This window comes from Punica granatum, chromosome 2 (assembly GCF_007655135.1).
Source record: "Punica granatum isolate Tunisia-2019 chromosome 2, ASM765513v2, whole genome shotgun sequence".
Taxonomy (NCBI): Eukaryota; Viridiplantae; Streptophyta; class Magnoliopsida; order Myrtales; family Lythraceae; genus Punica; species Punica granatum.
In genome coordinates this window covers 23614611-23642242 of record NC_045128.1, presented here as the reverse complement: position 1 = coordinate 23642242, position 27632 = coordinate 23614611, and the positions used below count along the sequence as shown (strand labels likewise).

Sequence of the window (27632 nt, the reverse complement as noted above, 5' to 3'; positions counted from 1 at the left end):
CTGAGATACGCGTGGGCCCTCAACTAATTTTTTTAAAAATAAAGATTGGACATTAGTCTGCGTGCATACATACCCTCCTCCAACCTCCTTCGTCTATTTTTTTCCCCTCAAAAAATTTTTATGTGCTAGAGAAGTGCAAAATCCATGCAGCCCGAGAAATGATGTAGAAAAGCAAGAAAATGTGCATGAGAAATTGTAGAACACGGTTTTTTTTCGGTTATAAAGAGGATTTATGGCCTAATACAATGAAATAAAAATTTTAAATAGCTAATAAAGGGCACCGGTAGTTCCACGATAAGTATTGAACCTAAAATCTCTTGGTTACCAGTGAAGGTACGCGCCATTATGCTACACCCTTTTCGATTGTAGAGCATGCTTTTTTTTTTCAGTGTGAACATTCGTATTCGGAATCCCAATGGGGCCCCAACACGCTTTTGTATGTCATATACCCAATGCTCAAGATTATTACCAATAATAAATTTTAACCGAATAGAAACTCAACATTATATGTCAGGTAATTTATATAATTTTAATCAAAATGGGGTGTAGCAGTGGTGGATGCCTCACTTGGTAACCAAGGGATTCCTTATTTGACACTCAATGGAACTACCATTGTCCTTTATTAGTTATTAGGATTTCTATTTCAATGTAATAAGTTCATGAGTTTCTTTCGTAATCGAAAAAATTATAAAATTTTAATTAAAAAGATCAAACTAAATTGAGAACTAGCGGCATTATTAGAAAGAACATGTAGCACAATTTTATTTTATTTTTAATTATAAAGAAAGCCCATTAGTATAATACAATAGAAATCCTAATGGCTAATAAAGAGATATGAATAATCCCATGATGAGATTCGAACTTGAAACTTTTTTTTTTGGAAGAAAAAGAAAGAAAATGTTATGGTTAAATTACTAAAATATTCTAAGTTAACTTTTTATAACTGGTTGATTATCTTTCAATGAATAATTATGTAATTTCAAAAACTTTATTTTATTAATTCCAAGAAATTAAAAAACAAGAGTGCCTTTCTCTTTATTATAGTATAAATAACAAAATATTACATTTTATATTTATAAATTACAATATTATTATTATATAATAATTAAACTACTAATTTTAATTTTGCCACGGCACCGCGCGGCCCCGCTCCCTACTTATTACTATATTATGATATTTTTCATTGTTTTACGTTTTTATGAACGTTATATAAAATTTCCATTTGATCTATAAACATTTGAGCTAATTTTCAACCCAAATGTTTGAGCTGAAAATTGTGGTATACTCTTACAAAATCCATGTATTTCTAATCTATTTTTCAATATGGGACAACAAATTCTCAACGAGACAATGCAAAGCAATGGAAAATTTGGAAAAAACCTTACGCACTGAGGGCACAATTTTTAGTATACATTTCGCAAATTATATATGAATTATATCTATAGCGTAGTGCCAGTAACGCAGGATGTAACTTGACTTGCATGGAGGATTTGTGATAAAAATCTTTAAGAGTGGCAGCATAACTAGACTTGTTATTGTTGCCAACTCCCTAACTTGATATGGAAGCGGGCGGGGACAGGAGCAGGAGACTGCAGAGAGAGAATAAGATGACGTTTTATTACCTTTCGGTTTGCGTTCTTCTTCTTCTAAGTCATCTTTTTATTATTTACACTTACAATTGTTAATTTTCCTTTGAGAGAGAATCGTTTCAATTTGGCGTTCTCATGAATATCAGAAACGTGGCATGCTTGTTTATCATTCATTTATCCGTATATAAAAATATCTTGTCCTATCGTCAACTGAATTCTCCCTACCCATTTACATCCATTTCATATCTATGTACTTCCGTTCCGTGCATCTACCTTCTCTACCATTATTATACTCTATTATTCAACTGCTCGGGAACCTAAATTAATCCATATTGTTAACTCATTTTAAGAAGGAATGAAATAATAGATTAGAGAATATACTTATGAAATATTAATGTAAAAATGGACGAATATCACGAATTTCTGATTTATAATTAAATTATCTGAGCAGCCAAAAAGACGATCAGGTTTGAGTTAAAGGTTGCTAATGAGCTCTCATAATATCGTCGCTCAACTTTTATACATCATAGTAATATATTTACCTCTAAAAGTTAATTATTTGCCTTTAAGAGTATTAAAAATAAAAGAGTAAATTGTCCTATTTACCAATGTCACTTTAGATTTATAGAGACAAATTAGCAACAAATAAGTGTAAGCCACTAATTTGGACTATTAGCATTAATTAAACTAGTTTTAAAGCTCGTGCGTTGTACGAGGGCTAGCCGTCATTCAATTTTTCAACAACTTGCTGGAACACAATTCTGGTCTGTGTGTGAGGAGGGGATCTTCATAGAAAATGTAAAATTGAAATTAATGAAACAATTGTGAAATTCACATCCATAATAAATAACGGAGATTCGAAGAGCCGATCAATGGTAATGTCCGAAATTCCTATGCGGAAGGCTCTAATGGATTGAATTGAGGGCTCTCGTTTGCAGAAGCCTTCTTTACTTGCATATAATTGTTTTTCGGATTTTGATGAACAATGAAAGGCAATTTCCAATCTTCTAATTTATTAGAAAACTAGAAAACTTCTCTTTCATTCAAACCCTTTGGGTTCTTTGCCTTGCTGATGCGATTCCCGCCAAGAATGACGAGACCCGACAACTAAAGGAACCCAAGATCGTTCCACGATCAGATTTGATTGACGAACCATCGACCCGTTGTTTACGACAAAAACAAGAACCTTGGTATAACTGACCTCAACCCGTTGTTTAATGCGAAACAAGAACCTCGGTATATAGGAAGACGCCACAAACAGTGGTGGAAAGCCGTTTGATAAGTCGATGATGAATGCCACGGAAACTTCCGATAAGTTCGATTAGTTCTTCAAGAACCAAAGAGAATACTCTCACAATTTTCTGAATGTTCCTTTTTATTAAAAATTGACTAAGATGAATATATATAGACATAAAATAATCCTAATCTGGCCATATCTCCTCCTAAAGATAAGGAAATTAACACCTAGAATATCGATAGAGATATGATATAATCTATAAAGATATGAAATCTAAATACCCCTAGAATATCTCTATGAGATTTAAACTTTAAACAAATCTGATGATATCTTCTCTTAATCATCAAATATTCTAGAAGATTCATCAAACACTTGCTGAATTTAGCCTTGTCCAGAATCTTCTATAACTTGAATCATGTTAATGGATTTTTGTTGATCACGTGGTTCATGTCCAATGGGCCTCCACGAATTTGCTTGAGCCCAAACCTCATGAATCAGGCCATTGAGTTCATCTTTAAACTTCTTTGCTCGTGTTCGCGTAATCGGTCCAATTGGAACTTGAACTGGATCCCTTGAAGTCGTGCTACAATTTGCATCACTTGCGTACAATGACATCGTAATAATAGAGAGAAGGATGCAATTAAAGGATCAATTGAATTGAACTGATAATTTTATTAAAGTCAAAAATGGAAATATAATCTCAATCTAAAGAGGAATACAAACTTAAATCAAGACTGCAGAGGATGGCTCACATTGCTTTCCATTGCGAAGCATAGTTTAGGCGCTCTAAAGCAGGATCTGAGATCGCCTGTGTCAGAGATGGAGAAATGCACTGCGTTGAGATGCTCCGAGCAAATGTTTGTGGGATGATAGCAATTTCTCGAGATAACCAACCGGTGGAAGTCGTGACTGTAGTCGTGATGGTATTTATAGATTTTCCTTACCCCTGGTGTAAGCACCTCGTATTGGCCCAAGCTTGGTCGAGAACCAGAAAAGACCCCAAGCACATCATCAATCAGAGTACGAAGTTACACAGAAAGATTTGCAAAAGCAACAACCTTGAGAAGACAGTTTTCGAGACATACGAGATAAGTCCTTGAGTGCTCGTCTTAAGCATTTCTTTATTTTTTGAGCCATTTTTAAAACGATACAGTAGTCGGTCATATTTTTCTCAACGTTTGCATGTAAGAAAAATAATTTATCAAAAATAGCATGTAATTCCCGAATATTTTTCCTTAAAAGTCTGTACCTTAATCATTTTAACTGATATAAACTAGAATCCTTTGATTATACTATTTCTATTCAATAAAAAAATAGTTCAAGACTAGAAATCAATATTCTCTAGTCACGAGAAATATTCATTTCGGGGTACTTTCAGTTAAATAATCATTTCGCAATCATGCAAAAATTTCTCGATAAATTTTCTCCTCTAAGGTGTGCTTAAAGTCTTAAAAAATGGTAAAATTGAAGTTTTTTTTACAAAGTTTAGGAATTGAGGCACTATTAATTTAGACCAAACTAGTTTAGTTCAAATAGTTGAACTCAGTTTCATCTTTTGAGTAATTCAAGAGAGTTCGCACAGATACCACTCCCACGAAAGTACGCTCGCGTAGTTACAATCCGCGCGAGCCGCACCAGCTATCCATCCTTATCTGGATGGTTAGTTGGCATGCCCTGTAACTTCGAAATTTCAAAAATAATTTTATTTTGATACCTACACTCTCGGTATTTACAAAACGACCATTGACTCTCATTTCTCTATAAATAGAGGGTCATTTTCAGTATTATAGATCTTTTGGCCATTCACGTATTAAAATGCTGCTAAAATTGACCAAAAATTCCTAAACTTATACCTACCTTCTATCCAAGATAGCAACCCGTGGACATCTCGATGGTCGTGTTCAGTCATCCAAAACTTTATATAATAAAATATCATGAAAAGTGCAGCAAAAGTCTTATAAATTTTAAAATTTTTTGACTTTAGTCTTATAAATTTTATTTTGAAATTTTCAGTCCTATAACGTTTGCTCCGTAGAACAGATTTGATCATATCCGTTAACTCACTGTGCTCGTGGAGATAACACCGTCTCTTTTTTTTTTTAACAAACGTGGATATTAAATTGTGTTCGTGGCAATTCTTTCAATGATGTGTCATTTTCAAGGGGAAAAAAATTTAAAAACAAAAAAGAAACCGGTCCAAATTTCCCAACCTCCAAACTCCCCACTTCGTCCTATAAATCCCAAAATCCTCCAGTCGGTCTCATCTTTGAAAGAACCCCGAATCCTTTGATTCGAAAAACAATGGAACCACAGAATCCTCGATTCCCTTGGATCTGAACTTGAATTTTTTTCAAATTCTTAGGCAATGTCACTCGTCGACCACTTGCTAGTCAGGGTTGAGGCCAAATGAGTGGATGTAGGAGAAAAATTGGATGCGATGGCTCTTCGATCGTCTCCGATAGCTCCCACTTCTATAGCTGTGGATTGGGAGTCATGGACAGATGTTTCTGTAGATGAAGATTCATCGTCTGAGTCATGGACAATCGCATATATGTTGTTGTGGGTTTCTTTTTTGGATTATCATTGGGCAGAAAAATGTGTATAAGTGTGTGTGCGTTTGGGGAATTAACGTGTTTTGTTTCAGCGTTTCAATGTGAGAAATTTGAATTTAATCAGCTTGTACTCATCTTGAAATTTTTTTTTTTTTGCGATATTGGACCAACTCGTATCTTGCAGTAAATCTCAAGTGGAATTCTTTCTTCTTCCTTTCCTCAGCTTTAGCTCAATCAACAGAATCAGCAGTGGCATCACTTCTTATGAACTGATGTCCCCACGGTCAGGGGCGAAGCCAAGATTTATGTCGAGGGGGGGCAAAAATATTATAATAAATATAATTTTGGGGTAAAATTTTAAAAATTCAAAGTTCAGGGGGGCAAAAATGTTAAAATAAACATACTTTTGGGTAAAATTTTTAAAAAATTAAAGTTCAGGGGGGGCAATTGCCCCCCCTGCTAACATGCTGGCTCCGCCCCTGCCCACGGTCTTGAATGGATATTTCAGTGGAACTGTCCTAAGCATGTTCATGCTGCTTCTCATTAATGCCGCAACTACTTCATTGCAATGCAACAAAAAGTGACATTTCACTGCATGCACCTTGTTAATGCTGCAGTGATGCATCCATGCGAAATGAAAGCATCATGTTATCTTTCACTGCAACTGCTTCATCACTGCTGAAACATACGCTAAAATGGAACTGAAAGATGCAGAAAATGCTCAAATGCAGAATAACCAAAACACAACATATGGATATCTTTGCGAACAAAAGAAGAGGGTAAAAATCTCAAAAGCAGTTACTCTACTCGCAGTGGGGCCGGTGATGAAACCATCAATGTTAAGAATTTCTTTAAGGATTGAGTATAGAAGGAGGACAATGGGGTAACATTTCTTTTTCTGATTTTGTCCATATATAATGAAATAACTATATTAATTACCAATAATTGGATCATGGAGAAGTTGAGGCAGATTGTTTTTTAAGCAACTTCTCACTCCCTAATCTCTCTCCCCCCCCTCTCGCTCTCCTCTGTCTTTCTCTCTTCTCTCACGGTATCTCATTCTTCCTTTTCTCTCTCATCTCACCATTTCTTTAATTTTCATGTAATCCCATACATTAATCTCTACAAATAACTCATATACATGTAAAATCTTTAGAAAATAATTATATTTCTTTAAAAATTTTAAGATTACACGATTATGACCTCAACTCCGCTGAGCTGAATGAATCTAAATCGGGAAGAAAATCAGGGATTAAGGAAAGCAGGAAGAGAAAGAGCAAGCCGCTGCATGATGAACTTGATTCGCCACACGAGCAGACGAAATTTGATTAAATAGGAGGATGACAAAGAGCGAGAAAGCAACTACCTAGGACTGGAAAACTGATTCAAACCTCAGAGTGGACCGAGCATGTCAATTGAAGGGTGCAGTCACCAATATTCGGTGACATCGGCACTCAAATATTTTATTAAAAATGTAGGTAAATCTCCTTTAAAATCCATGCAATTTACTAACAAAATAAATACAAACTTTTCGAAATCCGTGTGATTTAATGAGAAGAAACTAAGTAATTTATCCCAACTAATTTATCAAAATACATGTAATTTACTCGAAAGACGTACAATTTACTTAAAATTAAGCTATTATTTGTAACATGATCTTCACCAATATTCTTTCGTATAATTCAAAATCAAATATGTGAATTAAATTCTGGTACATATTAAACAACATCAAATAAAATAGATAAAATTATAAAAATAAAAATATAGCAATTAAATTAAGGGTAAATTAAATTAGTGGTCCAAAAAGTTTTACAAATGTTTCAATATGGCAAAAAAAAATTTTGCTTCTTGATGGTACAAAATATTTCAAAGTTATTTCAGTATAGTAAAAACCATCATCTCGCCATTGACGCCGTCAAGCCGATGCTGATGCTACAAAACCGATTTTTGTGAGACGTTATATGATGATGCAAAATATTTTGAAGTTGTAACTTAATAGTACAAAATGTTTTACGTAGGTTACATGATGGTGTAAACTTTACAGTCTTGTAAAGGACGACTTAATGGCGTCAATGGCGAGATGACGGTTTGTACTATACTGAAACAACTTTGAAACATTTTGTACCATCAAGTAGCAAAAAAAAACTTTTTGTACCATATTGAAACATTTGTAAAATTTTTTGGACCACTAGTTTAATTTACCCTTATATTAATATAGATCATGCTTGCATAAATCTATAATAATTTGGTTAGCAAACTATTATATAAATTCTTTGAACATAAAATTATATATATTTGTGGAAAAGTTCAAAGGACTTTTATGAAGAAGAAAATAAGGTGCGAAATTTTTTTGCAAAGACGGAAAAAAAACTAATTAATTGGTCCATGCCACATGTCAAGTAGCTGTGATTTTTCTTGGTTATATTTGGCACGCGATGATATCTGTTATGGTTCTGTCTCTTTAAAACTGTAATAAATATTGTTATATCCTCCAAATAATTTGTTTAAAAATTTTCCTAATTCAAAAATCTCAATGACTATGACAATTTATATAACATCTCGAGGACTATTTATAATATGTGAATATTAATAGGATTATAAGGCTGACTTGCTAAAATAATAGATGTTAGAGTATATAATGATGGCTTGAACCTCCGAACTTGTGGGTGACCATCACACGTATATCTATTTAAATATTATGTAATTTAGACCTCTCTCATAAGAGTTTATAAGAGCTCTGCATTCGATTGATGAGAAACTTCCATTCGTAACCCTCACCTTTTAGATGATCGATCATTCGCATCCTCTATATATTAATATATCTGGATTTTTTTTCATTTTTTTAATTTCCATAATGTAATTATTTATTAAATATTTTCGAGGAAATTTTAAATTTTTTGTTATTATAAAATTCATAAATATAATAATATTAATATAAAATAAAAATCACAAAAAAGTTCGGATTAGATGACTAGTTATGTATCATGTTGATAGCTCATATGATACCGGGAAAACGAAGCCAATAAATTGGCCTCGTACAGCTATGTTGCCGCCCACGCAAATCGGCATTTTTTTTTTTAGTCTCGTTACTCTTCCTCAGTCGGGATTGATCAAAACACACAGGCATGGCATCTTAGTGCCATAAAATTTCCGTTATTATGCTTTTTAACCCATAATCAAGAGATTTCGATTTTAGTTCCTATATCAGACTTTCTGTACTACTTTAAAATGTTCTTCCACTTTGTTTGAGGTCGAAAGAGAGACGGAGAGAGAGATTCGGTAATTTCTAAATTCGGTTGGTATTTGATATCATCATCGATCTAACTATGGTCGTCAAATGAAATATTAATATTAATTATGCGGACGTCTTGCCAACAGGTTTAGTTGAGATCACAGCTTTGCTCGGGTCCATCAATCCTTTTACCGTTCGCGAGAATCCACCCTTTTCTATTTTGGTCTTATCTAAATTTGTCATAGACAATGAAACACATGCCAAATATAATAATTCTTGTATGACCTGGATAAAATATTACGAGATCCAATATTAAAATCTCTCTGACTTGATTTCGGATATATATATATATATAACAATAAATAAATAAATATACTAACGTGAGTTGATTCAAGTGATTTGACGCTTATTTCTTTTAATGAAAGTCTTCGGTCCAAGCATTATAAAAAGAGAAAATTTACGCTGGGAGTGTTACCCTAAAACTCTCATCGGCTTATTTGGTTTTAACTGAATTAGTCGCGACCTTTTAATTTTTTTAATTTCAGATTACACAAAAAAAAATGACAATGCGTTTTTCTATAATCAATATAATAATAATTCATGTATGAGAGAGTTCTCTTTATGCATTTCCTTAATTTTTTATTTTATAGTCTTTTTTTAAGTAAATAAAATACAACAACCGTTTAAAGACGTGCCGCTTGAACGATTTTATATTAAATGAAAAACCATTATTTTGTCGGTGCACCGCTCGTCCTTACACAATTTATATAAACTCTGTAACAAATCTGTTTTAGGAAATATCTTTTTTTTGTATGTTTGCCGTTAAGTAACGATCAGGACACCTCAACTAATCCTTCGCCCTGACTGAGTCAAAAGCAGGTTGCTCCAGGAAACTCATAAGATAATCGTGCTACTTTATCTGGGATTTGAACCTTAAATGAGAGTATGAAATATGACACATGTAAATTACAATCACCGAATCATACAAGGAAAAAATTTTAAGCGCACCATCCTCGCAATAATATGGTAGGTAGGAAAGTACAAATAAAATTATTTCGATTAAGAATAATTATGATGATTACTTTATGTGATTAGTATCGTTTCTATCACACTACCGGAGTTCTTTTAGTCTCTAGAAGGAGTGGCGAATAACATGTTGATATAGTGATGAACGAATCAATTATAGCAATGCTTCGTTCCGTTTGGTTTCGCAGTTTAAATCACAAAAATTTTAACTTTAACTTTAACTCAACACAATACACAACAAAAATACACATTTTCCACATTTTTCAAGTCAAAAATTTTAACTTTAATTTTAACTCAACACATTACACAATCATTTATCATTTTCCACAATCAAAATCAAAGTCACTTTTAACTTTGAAACCAAACGGAACATTAATTAATTCTTGTTCATGCTATCCTTAGCCCGAAGCATGCCCCTTGGGAACTTAAGACTATTTTATCTGACATTAGTAGTTTACATAATTCATTAAAAAAAAAGATAAACAAACTCCAGAAAACTTATAATTACATAATTTAATTATAAAATGGAACAACGAGATATATCTAATTTTAAATGAAACACATAATATATAAAAGGAAAAGAGGGGAGAAGGATGGATAGATGGGGACCAGTCGCCCGTATTGCACTTGTCCTCTAGTGCAGTGGAGAGGAAAGCCGAAAGAGCTTCTTCGTTGTCTCCTCTGCGTTGTCTCCTCTTCCCTTTTCTTCCTTCCGTCGTCTCTCTCTCTCTCTCTCTCTCTCTCTCTCTTATCTCTCCGAAAGCACAAGGCGATAGGAGAAGACAACTAGAACATTCTCTCTCCTTCTCTCTATCATATCTGTTGGGATTGGATGGGGAATGAGTAAAAGGGGGAAAAAAAAAAGGTGCGCAAAGAGAGAGAGAGAGAGAGAGAGAGAGGAAAAAATCGGGAGGAGCTTTCGCTTTGGGCTTGGCTTGCGTTGCGTTGCGTTGCGTTGCGTGCATTCGCAATCCTTTTGTTCCCTATTCCTTTGCCGACATATAACATCATATCTTCCTTCCTTCCTTTTTTCCTCCTCCCCCTCTCCCCTTGTTTTCTTTTCGCAACGTTTATCATTAGCATTAGCAGTATAAAGCAATACAAGAGGCGGTGGTGGATCTCATCAATTGCCTCTGTTAACTGCTAAGGCTCTCAACCTGATCCTGAAGCTAAAAGGGGCCGACCCGTAGATAGACACACACCCACAGAGAGAGAGAGAGAGAGAGAGAGAGAATAAGTTGAACTCATCATTCTCACTTCCCCTTCAGCAGCTTTTTGCTTGTTGGGGGGCGGTGTTCTTCTTCTTACTGAGTTCTTCTCGCTCTGTGAGGTGAGCTCCCAGGTTTTCCTCGACGACCCTGTTCCCGTTCTTCCTTGTCTTTCCTAAAGTTCGAGCCTTTCTCTTTTTTTCTGGCTGTTCCCAAGTGTCTGCTGTTCTGTTGGAATTGCCTTGTCTGGTTGGAATTGCTTTGCTCTGACTTTTTGATTCCATATTCCGTCTGTGTGTGTGGGTGGGTAACGGGTTCTCCATAATCTTTGCTGTTAGTTCCGTGAATTGACTTATGGAAGTTGGTTGACACCATTGCCTTTTTGAATTGACGGATGCCCGGTTGCTTGCTTTGTCATGAAATGTGCCCTGCTTTTCTTTTGGCGTTTCCTTTTTCCTCAATGGGTTTTGACGGATGGGTCACTTGGAACTTGCTAATGTGTCCATTTCTCTGCCTCACGTTGTTCGTAATTTTTTTTTCTTTTTTAAGCTTCCTGAGTGTTGCTTACCAGTTACGTGATACCTAACTTAATCCAGAAGACTCCGGAATTCCGCTGCTCATAAGTTTGTGATCTCTCTGGGTTGCAGGTGTATCATGCCCAACCAAAGAATGGACGAGTTTGATTACATGGGGGACGAGAAGGATTTTTTCGATGAAATGGATGAAGAAGACAATGGTAGAGACGCGGATGAGATTGCTGACGAATATGAAATGGTGCGTTCCTTATCCCTTCTCGAAATATCTCCTTATCTCTCCTCGAAATATCTTCTTTTTAGTGATTGTCATTTTGTTCCGTACTAGATTATGCTCGACAAAACTCCTTGTCTCGATGTTTACTATGGAGATAAGTGTCATGACTGCTTTCTTCAGTGTTTTTGTGTGTATTAATGTATTTGAAAATTGATATATCAGTGTTTTTGGCAAGTTTATAATGCCCCAGGCTTTGGCACGATTATAGATGTTTCTTGTTTGGTCTTTGAACAGCTTACGAAGCTCACCGATACATCTGCTGCCCAAGCAAGAAAGGGAAAGGACATTCAAGGCATTCTGTGGGAGAGGCTGAACATAACTAGGGAGAAATACAGGTTGACGAGGCTAGAACAGTACAAAAATTACGAGAACATTCCTGCCTCGGGTTTGACTTCAGATAAGGTTTGAAACTGGGTTATTTATATCCCTAAATGCGTCTCTTCTTCTTCCTTCGATTCTTTTAAGTGGAAAATAGTCTATAGTAAAGATTGATAATCTCCTCTCTGCGTCTCTACAGGAATACAAACAAGTGGAAAAGGGTGCAAATTACTATGACTTCTTCCACAATGCGAGAGTAGTGAAGCCCACTATCCTCCATTTCCAGGTATACTTTTGTTCCTCTTTTTAGTTCCTCTCTTCAAGCATGGTCTAGCTTAAAATCAGCTCTCTTTCCCGTCTTTAGATCCTGAGAGTTGTAAATTACAGACTTTCGCTATGAATCAGCCTTAGACATCTCAGAATTTCTTTCTGAGCGCACTTGATAATTTGAAGGAAATTTAAACAGGGCATGGTCCCCTTTCGGGTTACTTTTTTACTTTCCACTAATTTTCAGACACAGCAGATTGGATGTATAAAATGATTGGACGGAGAGTAGGCTCTCCGTTTCACCTGTGGAAGAAAAATCCTTGCTGTAGCAATTTTTAAACAACCAAATAAATTGCCTGACAGACACATACTCTCCACATATTTCGGTAGTTTGGAATTCTTAAGGCCTCAAATATTGTACAGATCTTATTGAAAGGGTGACTGTACATGATGTCGAATTGGTGTTGATTTGGTTTATAATCCATTTTCCTTTGCAGCTTCGGAGCTTGGTGTGGGCTACTTCGAAGCATGATGTCTACCTTATGTCCAACTATTCGCTTATGCACTGGTCATCTCTGACTCGCAATCTGACGGATGTTCTCAATTTCTCGGGACATGTTAAACCCACTGAGGTGAGGAAGAGACCTCACTATCTTCCCTTAGAACCATCTTCTCTTTGTCACTCTTGTCTTTAATATGCTTTCAGATAAGTAGTTGCACTAATGGGAGCTCTGTTTGGTCAAAACAGAAACATGCAGGGTGTCTAGTCGAAGGCTTTACGCAGACTCAGATCAGTACATTGGCTGTGAAGGATAAATTTCTCGTTGCAGGTGGCTTTCAAGGAGAGCTTTTCTGTAAGGTATATGGAATGCCAATGATTTATTAGTCCTTTTAATAGTATAATTAAATTTAATACCATTGTAGGAAAGTTTGAATTGGCAGAAGCTGTAGCTCTCTCATATTGGTCGCTGTTTTAGGTATATGCCTTAAAATTGGAAGGGGTGGTTGTAGAAGTGGGACTATTATAAAGATTTGCCTTTCTATGGCTTCTGTATCTTATATTTACACAAAAAAATATGGGAAGTGATTGTCTCAACTTTTTTGCAGCATTTGGATCGGCCAGGAGTGAGCTTTTGTACGCAGATGACCTACGATGACAATGCCATAACAAATGCCATTGAGATTTACGACAACCTTAGGTACTACTTGCGTTTGAACATGGCTTTTTGGTCAAATTGAGTACGTGAAGTGGTGCATAATTCTCTTTTGTTTTCTCTTGTAGGGGTGGAATGCATTTCATGGCTTCCAATAACGACTGTGGGGTGAGAGAATATGACATGGAGAGATATCAACTCCTAAATCATCATCGCTTTCCTTGGCCAGTGAACGTAAGTTCCTTTTTCATAATTATTTACTTGTAGTTTGATTTTATTTCTGCTGCTTTTGAGCCTTGTCTGATTATGGAGGAAAGTATAAATTTCATTTTTCCATTTGTATATTTTAGGCTTAGTAGTACGGAAGTTCAAATTTTCATATTTTCATTTATATATTTTAGGCTTTTTAGTACTAATTAATTACATACCTCAGATCTCTTCCTTGTCTGTAAAGATAGCTTGTTTTAGTCTCCTGGTTAGGTGGCACAGTACTTTTGTTGTGGTTGGTTTGCTCTCTCTTTTTGCCTGTATAAGCCTGATTGATCGTAGTTTTTGCTTATGTTGACATCTGCTTGAATCTTCTATAATGCAGCATACCTCGATGAGCCCGGACCGTAAAATCATAACTGTTGTCGGGGATCACTTGGATGGCTTACTTGTAGATGCACAAAATGGAAGGGTAAGTGCACTCATTGTCGAAGAATAACCGAGTTTCTTTTCGGGGGAAACTAGTGGCAGGAAGTAATTCTCCTCCCAGTTGTCATCTTCAGAGCTATATAGGAAGCTGCTTAGTGGATAAAATATAATCTTCCTGAGCATTTCTTATGGAGGAATAACTAAGTCGGATTTGGCTGAGTTTATTCCATGCCTTGTCGATAGTAATTTGTAGGGAAGGCACGATTAGCATTCTCAAACATATGTTTGGTTGAGATCTATGCTTGAGATGATTATCTGCTTACACATACGAGAAAATAAGGGTTTGTCGTCGTCGTCATTATTATCGTGCAGAGTTTCATAATTCTTCTGCTTAATTCTCTTATAGGAAATTTCAGTTATATTGAAATCTCTTATGTTCGATGTTATGCAGACAATTGGCACACTGGTGGGCCACCAAGACTACTCCTTCGCCTCGGCATGGCACCCCAACGGGCAGGTCTTCGCCACGGGCAACCAAGACAAGACGTGCCGTGTCTGGGATCTGAGGAACGTCTCTGCCCCGCTGGCAGTCCTGAAGGGCAACCTGGGAGCCATCCGTTCAATCAGGTTCTCATCGGACGGGCAGTACATGGTGATGGCGGAGCCTGCAGACTTTGTCCATGTGTACAGCACGAGGGCAGACTACAAGGAGAGACAGGAGATCGACTTCTTCGGGGAGATATCAGGGGTCTCACTTAGTCCGGACGATGAGTCCATGTATATCGGGATATGGGATCGGACTTACGCGAGCCTCCTGCAGTACAACAGGAGACACAGTTATGGGTATCTCGACTCGGTTTTCTGATGATGTGAGGGGACAGCGAGGTGAGAGTGTGGGCAGTGGAAGAAGCAGCAATCTGTTTCTTTCATCTCCGTTTTCCTTAGTCCTTTTGGTGGGCACTGCATAGGGAAACATAGTGTGTTGAGTGGTTCAGGAAATTTTCTACTTTTAGCGAGGTATTCATCTAGATGTCTTTATTGATATTCGCCGGAGTAAAATGTGCTGACAATCGGGATCGATATGCAGTAATCTTGTATGATGTGATGATAAGCAATGAAACATAAAAAGCATAAAGCAATCGAATAAGCCGTAAAAGATCAACCAATGTAGCCTCATTAATCGCGAATGCCTAGGGGTACATCACTGTTGGGGCTCCCACCAAACACTGTCCCAAGGAGGGGTCCCGGAGGTGTCGTAGGCCCCCAGCGACCCCCGCCAGAGGGCAATGCTTAGCATTGAAGGCCTCGCCACCGTGAATGCTTTCGCGCTCTGTCTTCTGATTTTTTTCAAGGAGAGAGGGAGGGCGATATTGACAGTGGAGGATCGCCCACCGACCGCTGTCCCCTGGAGGAGGTTGCGACGGGTCTGCGGTGAAACTCTCACCGCTGAAATTATCCCCTTTTCTCTCTTCAATTATGTTTTATTTTTTATTTTTATTCTAAATTTTTCCTTTAATTTTCAAAATTTTATTTTATTTTAAAAAATAAAAATGTTATTTTGCGGTGGAGCATCAGCGATTAGTGAGCATATCGATACAAATGTACCCTAAAGTAGCTGGCCAAACAGCCCCAAACAAAAGATTCTCAGAGCTTGTTTGACAGCCTAAGCAAAGTGCTTGTTTAATAACCTAAATTAAATGCTGAAATTAATTTTTCAGCACTGAATGCTATTCAGTTGTTCAGTAAACATAAAAAGATGACATAATTTAATAAATTTAAGCTAAAAAACACTTAATGATTAACTGAAAATAAAATTACCTATTTTTCAGTTTATTCGCTCAGCCAATGGATAATTTTTCACAAAATGCAGTGCTACCTTTCAATATTTTTTCATAATTGCAATTTGGTCCATCTTTCATTTTCCCTTCAGAACATTGTGGGGGGGGGGGGGGGTTCCGATTCCTGCCCACCAAGGTGTAGCCTGGACGGTGATGGCCGAAATAAGGGCCACCACAGCCCTTAATCGTCTCTCTCTATTTTCGAAAATCGAAGAGAAAAATGGACCAAATCAGAGTGGTGGCGGCTCCAACGCTAGCCCCACCATCACAGACAAGGTCACCAGCAAAACCGGCGTCGAAGCCCTCACCGCTCGGATCTACCCCTTCTCTCGAAGAGAAAGAAGAGGCTTGATCGTTTGGGCAGCGTCCCAACGACCCGTTTTGTGCGTGGTGGCTTATATCAGGATAAAAGCTCGAACGGGACTGGACTGCCTGGAAGCTTGATTTTGTTTCGAGAAATTCTATATTGAGGAAAATGGGATTGAATTTATTATGATGCGTTTGGTTTCAGAGTTAAAAGTAACTTTGATTTTGATTTTGATTGTGGAAAAGGACAAGTGAGATGTAATTATAAATTTGACTTGAGAAACGTGTGTTTTTGTTGTGTAGTGTGTTAAATTAAAGTTACAGTTTTTTGTTTGGGAATGTCTTAGTTTCTTTTGAAAATGTAAGAAAACAATTCATTTTAGAAAAGTCATTTTCATACCTAACTCAACCGGGAAATACCTAAGGAATAGCTGAATCCCGAGGGAAGCATATCAGAGTCGCCACCTCCGGTGCCGGCAGAGGACGGTCATCCGACCCCTTGCAAGAGCATCCCCGTATCTCGACTCTCATGCCCTTTGGAGGCTAAGATTCAGGATGACGGAGATAGGTACCCGATTGGGAAGGTATATTGCATAGCATCTCCATCATGCCCAGCTTAAACCGTCCTCGCTATTCCCTTGCTCATTTATTCTCGAAAATTGCCCAAAAATTAATGTGGAGACCCTAATTTGCATATGCATTCACTCAACAATTCAATTGCAATTGTCTAAGAATCGAGGTTCTAGTCACTTGAAAGACCCGTGAAATATGATAGTGATGAAATGCCCTCCGAGAAAAGGGTGTGATTGCGGTAACGAGGTGTCCCGGCTATGCTGATTTCTCCTTGTATCGTGGACTCGTCGTCTTTGGTACCTACATATAACGAGATATATACAGTATGATTGATCAATTAGTCGAGATGTCTCACCTTTAGACCGTTGCTCGAATGCAAGAGCTCTCCTAGGACCTATCTTGTAGGAACTTCGGTTTTCCTCTCAAGTTTCTACGTTCTCTCAACCTCGGGGGCCTCGAGAAGAACCTGAACTCCTCCTCCCTTCCTACTCTCTCAGCCTGACGGAGTCGATGGGAAGCTAATCTCTCCTTTCTCTCTGAAATTCGCCTGCCCTCGAGACCACAGAAATAGCCTATATTTATAGAGTTTTGGGTGCAAACTTAGGCGGTCGCCGCTGTCAAAAACGGCAGTTAGGCTGACATGTTAATCGATCGCTGCTAAATGCGAGCTCCCGCGAATATTAAACCGAATTTCTTGCCTCCTTACCTCGAATATGGTCAGACCGTATTAATGCCAAAACTTAACGCCCAAGCAAGATCCGATTGACCAGCTGTCACAACTGTGGCGCTCGGCGCAAACGTTAGCGGGTGGTCACCGCAAACTGCGCCAATCGCCGCAGTTTGCACGCAACCTGAAAATTCAAATCCTTTTTTCCCGCCAACCCACTAAGAATGGGGTTGATCTGACTCGATATTCAGGTTTGGCACCTAGACCCGAATTAGGCTAGCTATGGAAGTCATCTGCACCAACTGGCGCTGTCAACAAGGGCGGTCACCGCATTCTGCGCGACTACCATTGTTGTCGGGCTAGGCTTTTTCATTCCGATTGGCCTGACTTCCTCTTATTTGACTCGAGATTGATCCGTTGGGTGAGACCATCCGATCAATCAATCGCCATACGTGTATACATGCTCGATATTCAGCTAATATGAGTTTTCATATCATCCGAGAGACTGGTCGGAGCCGGCTGGTCCGACTTATGGAAACATGTCGAAAATTGAGTTTCAATATATCTCAAATTTCTGAGTAGTGGTGGCTCCAATCCAGCCACCATCGCTTAGGGGAAGTCGCCAGCTATTTCTAGTGTCGCCAATGACCTCGACTTGGGCAATGATGGCCAAGATCCGAGCCACCACCTACTCCTTCTCCAATCGAAACCCTTGATCCTCTTTTTTCTTGTTTTTTTTTATTTTATGATATTCAAAAAAATTGTAATAAATTGTGGGGTGAAAGTGAAAACATATTAAAGTATTGGGCAATCATGTATAAATAATTTCAGCCCTGATAATTCTCACTCAAGCAAACACTTTCCACTTAATCAATTATGCACTTACTCTATTAAGATCATAAATTTTCATCAATTAATTTTCAGCACGTAAAATTAAGTCCAAACAAACACCCATTTAATTAGAATAAATGTTTTAACCTAAATCTACAACTTGTTTGATCTCTACTAGTAGCTGATTTTGTGATGATGCTTATTACGTACTCAAATAGTTCGAGCTTGAAATTGATAATGTAGAAAATAGAGGTGTGTTTCAGACGACTACTTTGATTTTTAAGCTTATAGAAACTCCAAAATGGACTATGTGATATTTGATAAATTAAGTACTTAAAAATTAAGCACTTAATTAGTTAAGAAAAATAAATGTATCAAAAGAAACGAGGAATGATAAGAATGAAAAAATATTATGTGAGGGGAAAAGAGCACCAATAAGTAAAAAATAACATATTTTGTTAAGTCAAAATTTTTCTTTAATTATTGACTGAATTATTAAGTAGATTAGACAATTATCTTTCATCTCTCTCCTATTCATTTTGCAATATAATAACTTGTAACTAATTTTTAAGCACTTATTTCATTAAGTTTAAATGAACCCAACCTAAATGTATGTTTGATAACCAAATTAATTGCTGAAATTAATCATTAAGTATTTAATAAGATTCAGCATATTTGATAATGCAAAAGTAAAATTCGACTTAACATAATGGATCGGTCAAAAAAGTGTTGAATGATTAAGTGAGGATCTACTAAATTACTACACACTTAATAATTGAACGGCTCAGTTGTGGGGCATCTTTCGCATATTTGTAGCACTTTCTTTCAGGTGGTTAGAGAGAGAGAGAGAGAGAGAGAAGGGTTTAATAAGGCAATACACGGGAAAAAGAGGTGGTGGCTCTGATACTAGCTGCCACTACCACTACGCCAGGCAAAGTCACTGGTGACCCTAAAGGCAGAGGTTGCCAGTAGGTTGTAGGCACGAGACGGTTCGGGACAATTTTTAGCGTAAATCGTAACTATCCCAAATTTTCGATTCTAGAATTTAGGTAACCGTAATCTTATTCGAATATAAAAACCGTCCTGAAATAAAATCAAATTTTCTGGTTCGATTAACCGAATCGAACCGATATTGAGAAAAAAAATCTGAAATCAAGAACTTAACAGACTCCTATTTATTCATTAAAGATTCAGTACATCACAAAGATAAAAGTGGCTAAGATAAAAGTGGGGATTAGCCGATTAGGGATTTAGATTATATTGTTGGACATATATTTAATTAGTTATAATATAATATTGTTTTTTATACATAAAATATATAGACCAGTATGTAAAAGTGAAATGGGAATCACTAAACTAAGATTAGAGACTTAAAGACAAAGATTCTATTGACTTTTATATTATATAAACATATAATCAATAATAAAAATAATATAATTAAAATATATATTCAGGACGGGACAGTTAACCGTAATTTCTAATTTTGAAAATATTAATCGTCCTGTAACTAATTTCCTCTTCAAATTTCCGAACCAGATTATTCCTATAACCAATTAATCCGATTTATTCGGTTCGGTTCGGAATGGTTTCGCAATACGGTTCGATTTTCGGGATTTTTTGCACAACCCTAACTGCCAGCGACCTTGTCAAGGCCGATGGTGGCTAGGATCAGAGCCAGCACCACCTTCAATCTCCTCATCTCTGCATTTTCAATCATCGGCGACTACCTTGTCTATGGCAGTGGTTGTCGGGCCCAGATCCACCACCACCACCTCTGATTGGAGATCGAGTCTTCCCTTTCTTTTCAATTTTCAACTTTTTATTTTCAGAACTTGTAAAAATAATATAATATTACAATACTAGGAAAAATGTTTTTAAAAAGAATGTTTTGTCCAAGTAAATACAATCCCAAGAACTTCAAATTTAGAGCATTTGCTTCACTAAAAAAATTTTACTTGATAAATTAAGTAATTATTTGATTTAGCACTTAAAATTTCAGCACTTAATTTTCTATACTATTAGAAATGGGAGAAAAAAATTAATTGGAGTGAATTTCTATTTTCCAAAATACCCTATAAAAAATAAAAAAGTTCATCATAGACCATTAGATGGGAAGGTAGTTAAGAATAAGTAGGTAAATTTATCCATTTGTTAACGACCCTTGCACACTACTATTAGTTCTCTCCCCTTCTCACTTTTCTCTATTGGCCACAGTGTCAGTTCCACTTTTTTTTTAAAAAAATAATCATCTTTATTAATTATTGTCATTTGATCTTTTTAAATTAAAATTCATTGTTAACATTTACCATTATATTCAAAAATCATGAAAAATACAATTATCTTTGAAAATTTGACATGTGCATAATTATATTATAAATTATTTTTTAACATAGTATCGAGCGTAGACCGATTGAAACTCGCAAAGTCAAATTAAATTTGCCACTTCACATAGCCCTGGGTCATGCTCTACTTTAATTTTAAGTTAAAAACAAACACACTAAAATGTCGAACGAGATAGAAGAAGCTCAGATTGTTAGCCTTGGCTGCGTTAGTAGGCCGGATGTCAATAATGATATATCATACCTTAGCTGCTGCTTTTGTTGTTGTCCTATCTAATCCTCTTGTTTTTCCTAATATGTTCGGACCTAATATTGCATTAATATTTCAAATATATTCACATTCTTTAGCACATTCGTCCACTCCACAATCATACTAAGTAGTGTCAGAAAACACTAATTAGATTCCAATAAAGGAGAGAACAAGTGTTAATCAATCGAGTAAATGTTATAACTATTTGTAATTTGTATAATCTTATTGGTTTCTTTTCATCATATCATTATTACTGCTTTAAGATTTTTAAGGTGGCATTTGATTTTGAAATTGAAATTCTACTCCATTCAATTCTACCATCAATTCAACAACATAATTATTACTTCTTTTTTTAGTCTTTTTCTCCAATTTAATAATAAATTCACATATACTTTTTCATCATTATTATTGCAATCAATTTGGTAATGCTAAATTTTTCATATACTTTTACATTCATATATATATATATATATACATTTTTTTTGTCTTTTTCTCTAATTTAAAAATAAATTCTCACATTTATTTTTTTCTAACTATTACTACCATTAATTTTTTAATAATAAATTTTCTCATCTACTAATAACTATTATGTCCTATTACGGGTGTTGTAGAATGAATAAAATCCTACTCCACAACCAAACGAACACTATTTTCCTTGGAAAATAATATCAATTTGTCTAAGATCATAATGATCAAGCAAGAATAATAGGTCTAGCCCATATTTGACATTAGGCTCTATAAAAATATGACACCAAATTGTTTAAAGTTTTAGTCCAACCCAAACAACACATGTTTCCACTATAAATTTCCTAGATCCAGCCCAATAAAACTTTGTTTATAAATAAACTGACCATAATCAACATCAAAATTTCTCTCACACCACATGAAACTTGGAGAGCTTCATAACCAACATGGCCTCGCACATGCCAACCTAATAAAGTTTGGTATTACGGGATCTATTGCGGTGTACCGATGTATTCAGCTTCAGGATAGTAAAGTAGCTTAACAGCAGCCATATGGCTCCTGTTCGGTTTCGCAGGACATACAAAACTCACAATTCAAATAACAATCGTATGATGCCTCACCTCGCATGAGAGACATATTGTAGTAGCAATCCACAACTCGAGAGATGTTATCCCCCGCTAGTCCAAAAGAGCACATGCAACTTCTACTGGGAAAGACAAACCCGCAGGGCTGGCCAGTTACTACTTCTGAACCTGTTTAGCAAACTTCAATGAATTAATGTCCCATCAGCTTTTGCCCCCTTCATGACCTTACAATGTTTGGAACACGCTGCCCCCTCCGATGACGTCAAAAATAACCTACCCACGGCACATTAATAACTTGTTTAGATAGTGGGTTATGAAAGGTTATGAAGAATTTCTATACAAATTTATATAGAAACCTTTCATAACCCTCATATCCCACCCCCCTAAGCCCCATAACCCGCTATTCAAATAACCACTAATGCAGAACAGAACCAAACCGAAATTTAAGAAAGCTAAATTGTGCATCCAACAGCTCTTATCTTCCAAACTTAATGACTTCCTGAAACGAAAGCATAAAATTTTCCTCCTCAATTACTATTGAAGGAAAGGACCTGGCTTGGTGGCTTAGGCTCAGGCTCAGCCAAGCAGCCAGCTAGATGCAGATGGAGTCGCTGGAATAATCTGCCACTGCTTACCACTGTCAATCTGGGTCTCGATTGGGACAGATAGGATCTATCAACCTTGACCCTCCACGATATGTGATTTGGGATGCTTCCGTAACAGTAAAGAAGGATTTTCGGCTGCCTGATTCCGGCGACCAGCGAAAATGAAAAAAAGAAAATATCTGTTGAAAGGCACTTTCTACTACACTACTTTCCATCAAAATTTTCCACAGTTCATAGTAGCCTCCGTCGAAATTCTCATGTTATTTAATGGTATGCTTCAGAGCTTCAGGATCAAACAAGCCTCGAATACAACAGAAGAAAGAGCAATGACCAAAAAGGATGTGCTCTAAATAATTTTCTTAATATAACATGAAACATCATTTTACTGCTAAACAATGTAAAAATTTAAACTAGAGAGCAGAGAAAGATAACCACTCTCTTGTCAATTGTCATGCAATGCCTTCATCAAATAGAGTCTGCTGAAGCTTTGTCCCGAAACCCTGCCATAGTTCACAAACATGTAAGATAAATGCTAGATATAACAACACTTCATCATAAGAACCGAAAAAAATTGTCTAATGACTAAACTGAGAAGCCAGAAGGATTTCAAGTGTCTTTTCTATTTGCTCAGGAAGCATCTTCGATTTGATCAGCAGGTCAACAAGAGTGATACATACTTTTGTGTTTCCTTTTCATACTTAATTCTCTTCTTAGATCGGCATAAGTGCCATTGGTGGCCAAAAAGTAGAGCACAGAGAACAGACTAAAGCACTGGTTTATATGACAACAGTTCAGTGAGCAATGTATTTAGTGATTGTTGCCTCAAGGTTTCAGACATACCCATTGATTTGGTTGCAGTAGTTGGAGATTTGATTGGTTACAAGAAAGCTCTCCAAGCGAGATGGCTCAGGGATAGGCTTGAAAATCGGATTTGATGGATCCTCCTCAGGCAAAGGCTCCTCTCCAGCAGCTTTACGTGAAAAGTTCTCAGCCCTTGCATGAGATAATAACACCCAGTCAGTATATTTTTAGTACCTCATCAGTGGGTCTAATAACCACATATAAAATTGATATAATATGCTCTTTGTATGATGTAAGACTAAAGAAAGTTGACACAATGCAGAGAGCAGTCATCAAATGTGCTCATAACTAACCTTCTTTTCTGTAGCCATGCTTGCTGCTGTACCTGCTGTCTTGATAAGTTCCTATAGTAATATTGGAACTGAAAAAGAAACCATATCTCAACCAGTGAAATTAGCAACCACAGGAATGTGTCTCCAAAGATAGAAAGCAAAACTAACCTTTTGTTGTTCAACTGACAAATCATCCATGCACTCAATCAAAAATTCCATGTTCCTCTCCACAAATGGACCACTTGATAATTGGAGGCGATCATAATCACACTAGAGAAACAAGAAAGATCAGAATATAAACAAAATTATCAGACTTTTATGTTCCCAGGAAATTACAAAGTATTACCTGGGTCACTGGCGAATCGGCTTCCAGCTCAGTCATAAAGGCACTCATAAGGGCAGAATTTGAAACCTTGATCTGTTCACACATAGAGGCCACAACTTAATTATTATTCTTGAGTTAGACTTGCATGCACAGTGACTGCTAAAAAATCTTAAGTCCAGAACTCCCCAATACTAACAATTTGCAACAAGAAAAATCACACAGGAACTCCGGGCAATTCTACCAGTTGTGATAGTTTCACGATTGCTAATGCCACCATTCTTTAAATCTCATCAAATCCTCTGAACAAAATTAATATATATATATATAACTGACAGCTCTAGCGTGAATTAGTTACATGTTATCTCTCATATTCTCATCACTCTTTTAGCAACAGATTGATACGTGACATTGCTAATCTATATTTGTTATAAAAATAGTAATACAGCACAGTTAAGAACTCAAGATGGCAGTTTTGTGCACTATTGGAATGTGTAAACCAGAAAACGCCCTCCCGATATAAGAAAGCTTACAGGAATTTCTTCGAAGATATCCACCCAAGACAAGTTTTTCTCCCTTAACCTGTTGAGACGACCAATAAATAGATTTCAATAACACAATATCTTCATTATATATACACGTGTATATCTATAAACACAATATCTTCGTTATATATACACGTGTGTATATATATAAACAAAATCTGTAGAGGTCACTCACTTCTCTCCAGTGAAATTGTGATTTCGGTAGAGTTCCATGAAAGAATCAGAGAGCTTCAAGGCCTTGAGTGATAAGACACCTTGGCTGGACCTTGAAGGATCATATATTATGCAAACACATCGCCTGATATTCTCCTGCAATCAAAAGAGACCTAAATCAATGACTGATTGAACCATAGCAAAGCGCTAACGTAATGCCCCATCTAAGAAATCAAATAATGTAACTGCTGAAGAATCAAACCTCAGCACAGATTCAAAATCGAAGGGTCTCAATATACAAAACCAAGAAGACCTATTCCAAAGATACTACTCCAACAGCAAGAGCAATATGGAAAATCAAGTGACTGATTGAGCCATAGAGAAGCACTAAGGTAATGCCCCCTCTAAGAAACCAAATAGACTACCTGCTGAAGAGTCAAAGCTCGCACAAATTCAAAATTGAAGGTCTCAATATAAAAAATCAAGAAGACCAATTACAAAGATATAGTTTCAACTTTCAACAGCACGACATACACATAGCTCACTGTCGAGACAGCTTAGGGAAATAAAATTTGCAGAATCGTGCAAATGATTGTCACGTGACTAAACCAAAAAAGAACCAAGAGAATGTTTTAGAAGCAACACAACCATGTACATCAACATTTATATTTTACAGTTCCAACAAAAAAAAAAGAATATTCAATATATAATTAATAGTGGTCAGACATTCATCACAGGCCAACTGCAATGATCCACTATATAACAACGACTCTATGTATAACTAATAGTGGTCATATAGCTGGCACGTCAAACTGCATGATAAGAAAGTTACTTGAATGAACCAAGGTTACTAAGGACACGACATTATATGCAGTCTAACTCAATTTAGATTACTCATGATCCAATACCTGGTAATTCATGAAGGTTTCAATCAGTTCCACTGTCTGGTAAGAACCTAACAATGTAGACTGATACCTAAATGGATAAAAGAGAAGAGATTATTACATTGCAGAAATAGCATCACAGTACTCTAAAAACCATCACAAATGCTTAGATGATGACTGGAGCATCTAAAAGCTATAATAAGGATGATATTTTTTTGGAACGGTTCGAGACAGGTTTCACTTTTAATCAGAAAAGACGCACACTAGGAAAACAGGACACCACTTTCACATTGTGTTCACCAGATGGATGATAAACACAGATTGTGAACGAGGCCGCTGTGATCCCAATTGAAAGGCAATTCCACAAGTTAGGAAAGAGTTCCACTAGTGAACTTGGGAAATGGCATGGGGCTTTCGGTTCCATGTCAACTGATCCATGAGAGAATATCAGTAGAACTATAGATCAAAATGCAGCCACCGAAAGATTGGATAGGGCTTACCATCCAACAGTGTTATTGTCAACATTGACTTCTCGAAGACACCTCATCATTTCAAGCTGGTAATTGGCACCGTCTGCTTCAATTTCCTCATCCTCCTCCCTACTCTTTACAACACAATAAAGATTGGGGCAATGTTAGAGAGAGGTCGGAAAAGCTTCCACGGAGAGAAATAGAGAAGCTTTATCCTTCGAATTAGAACATACTGGAAAAGGGAAGCAATTCGTGACTTCAAGAACACTGCCAACATCTAATCCGAGCAGTTGCCCCGTCACAAGGGCAGGAGAGAACTCCTTGCAGTGCTTGATTATCTTCAATACGACCTGTTGGACCCATCCATAGGATGCCACGAAAACAGAGTTATGAGCATCTGAACTCGAAGACTTGATTACAAGAAAAGCAACCAAATTTGCGAGCTAAGGAACAAACTGAAGCTCATCGAACTCCCATAAGCTGTTGCCATCGCATAATTATGCAGAAAAACAAAACCCCAAGTCAAGAGATTCAGCCTTTCGTTTTAATCATAGACCTAACATCCATCTTAATCGAGAAGACAATCAACGACGACATTCAGATAAAGAAGACAGCATAATCGGTCGATTCAGCGATGGAACTCACAAGGCCCTCAATCTGGACAACTCTGAGAGGCGACGCAACCTCCTCGGTGGACGCAACTTGCAGGAAGGACCTTGTCGCTGCTGCCATTAGACCGAGCAGTTACTATACGTTGTAGATGAGGGTAGAGAGTAAAACAGAGGGAGATGGAGGTAAGCGTATGAGATCATTCGAGTCCAAGCTTACGGGCAGCCATGGATGACGTAGTGATGAGAAGCCGGATGTAGGAGGAGGAAACGGCCGCCGCAACTTCCTGAGTCTATCCGCCGGCGGCGATGAGCCCAGTGGGAACCTCTGTTGTATCTGAACGAGCGAGAGAGACGACGGTAACCCTAGTTTTGGTTCCCCAGTTGAAGCAAACCCTGTGGATTTCTTTCTTCACCGCCTCAAATTTTGTTAATTTAAAATTTACTCCTCAAACTTATTGCGCCTTCTTGAAACTTGGTCTTCGTACGTTTGCTCACGTAATTAAGCAAGCATTTGTTTGGGCTCAAAATAAAGTGTTGAAAATTTAATCATTTAGGTTGCGTTTGGTTTCATAATAGGATTTTAAAATCAGATTTTGATTTTGATTTTGAGTGGAATAAATGGGGCCCACCCTTTGACTTTGTATGAGTTATGTTGTTTTGTTGTGGAAAAAAGTTGTATAAATGGGGTCCACTCTTTGACTTTGTATGAATTATTTTGTTTTGTAATGGGTAGAGTTAAATTAGAATTGTGATTCTAAAATTATATCCACAATCCAAACAAGCCCTTAATAGAATAAGTGTTTAATTAGTTGAATCAAAATTGTTTGGGAAAATATGTAGCCAAAAGTTAAAGTTCTTTGATAGTATATGAATTTTGGAGCCAATATTTTGCTTATTTGTACTTTGACCCCTTTCTGTATTTTATTCTTTTTCTAAAAAATAAAAAATGAAAATCAAGAAAAAGGATCAGATCTTAGACCTTATCTGAGGGCAGGGGACCATGGTGGCTCTTCGGACAGCCACCATC

General features: G+C 36.8%; 2 protein-coding genes across 4 annotated transcripts; one reads left to right on the top strand and one right to left on the bottom strand.

Annotated features, from left to right (window-relative positions):
* Positions 1 to 10467: 10467 nt before the first annotated feature.
* On the top strand, positions 10468 to 15185 carry LOC116194417 (uncharacterized WD repeat-containing protein C2A9.03-like). Of its 2 annotated transcripts, none has more exons than XM_031523229.1 (10): positions 10468 to 10978; positions 11492 to 11618; positions 11889 to 12056; positions 12172 to 12258; positions 12737 to 12871; positions 12988 to 13098; positions 13347 to 13438; positions 13522 to 13627; positions 13986 to 14072; positions 14481 to 15185. In XM_031523229.1, the coding sequence occupies exons 2-10, from the start codon at positions 11499 to 11501 to the stop codon at positions 14892 to 14894; spliced, it is 1320 nt and encodes a 439-aa protein (XP_031379089.1). In that variant the 5' UTR covers positions 10468 to 10978; positions 11492 to 11498; the 3' UTR covers positions 14895 to 15185. The 2 variants fall into 2 exon arrangements, with proteins under 2 accessions (XP_031379089.1, XP_031379088.1); XM_031523228.1 differs by having other exon boundaries at positions 10470 to 10966.
* Positions 15186 to 22667: 7482 nt separating this feature from the next.
* Positions 22668 to 26993, bottom strand: LOC116194416 (eukaryotic translation initiation factor 3 subunit H). 2 transcript variants are annotated; one of them, XM_031523227.1, is made up of 12 exons: positions 26823 to 26993; positions 26640 to 26716; positions 26228 to 26344; positions 26025 to 26128; positions 25549 to 25615; positions 24663 to 24796; positions 24476 to 24524; positions 23967 to 24038; positions 23789 to 23890; positions 23642 to 23709; positions 23328 to 23480; positions 22668 to 22987 (listed from the first exon to the last, which is right to left on the bottom strand). In XM_031523227.1, the coding sequence occupies exons 1-12, from the start codon at positions 26830 to 26832 to the stop codon at positions 22930 to 22932; spliced, it is 1011 nt and encodes a 336-aa protein (XP_031379087.1). In that variant the 5' UTR covers positions 26833 to 26993; the 3' UTR covers positions 22668 to 22929. The 2 variants fall into 2 exon arrangements, with proteins under 2 accessions (XP_031379087.1, XP_031379086.1); XM_031523226.1 differs by having other exon boundaries at positions 26640 to 26719; positions 26823 to 26992.
* Between the last annotated feature and the right edge of the window lie 639 nt (positions 26994 to 27632).

Coding starts and splice junctions, on each gene's coding strand:
- LOC116194417 (XM_031523229.1), top strand. CDS start 11,499: ATGCCCAACCAAAGAATGGACGAGTTTGATTACATGGGGGACGAGAAG. Junction 12,872..12,987: donor GACATGTTAAACCCACTGAG/GTGAGGAAGAGA, acceptor TGGTCAAAACAG/AAACATGCAGGGTGTCTAGT. Junction 13,099..13,346: donor AAGGAGAGCTTTTCTGTAAG/GTATATGGAATG, acceptor ACTTTTTTGCAG/CATTTGGATCGGCCAGGAGT.
- LOC116194416 (XM_031523226.1), bottom strand. Junction 24,039..24,475: donor ATATCTTCGAAGAAATTCCT/GTAAGCTTTCTT, acceptor ATGTGTGAACAG/ATCAAGGTTTCAAATTCTGC. Junction 23,710..23,788: donor TGTCAGTTGAACAACAAAAG/GTTAGTTTTGCT, acceptor TTTCTTTTTCAG/TTCCAATATTACTATAGGAA.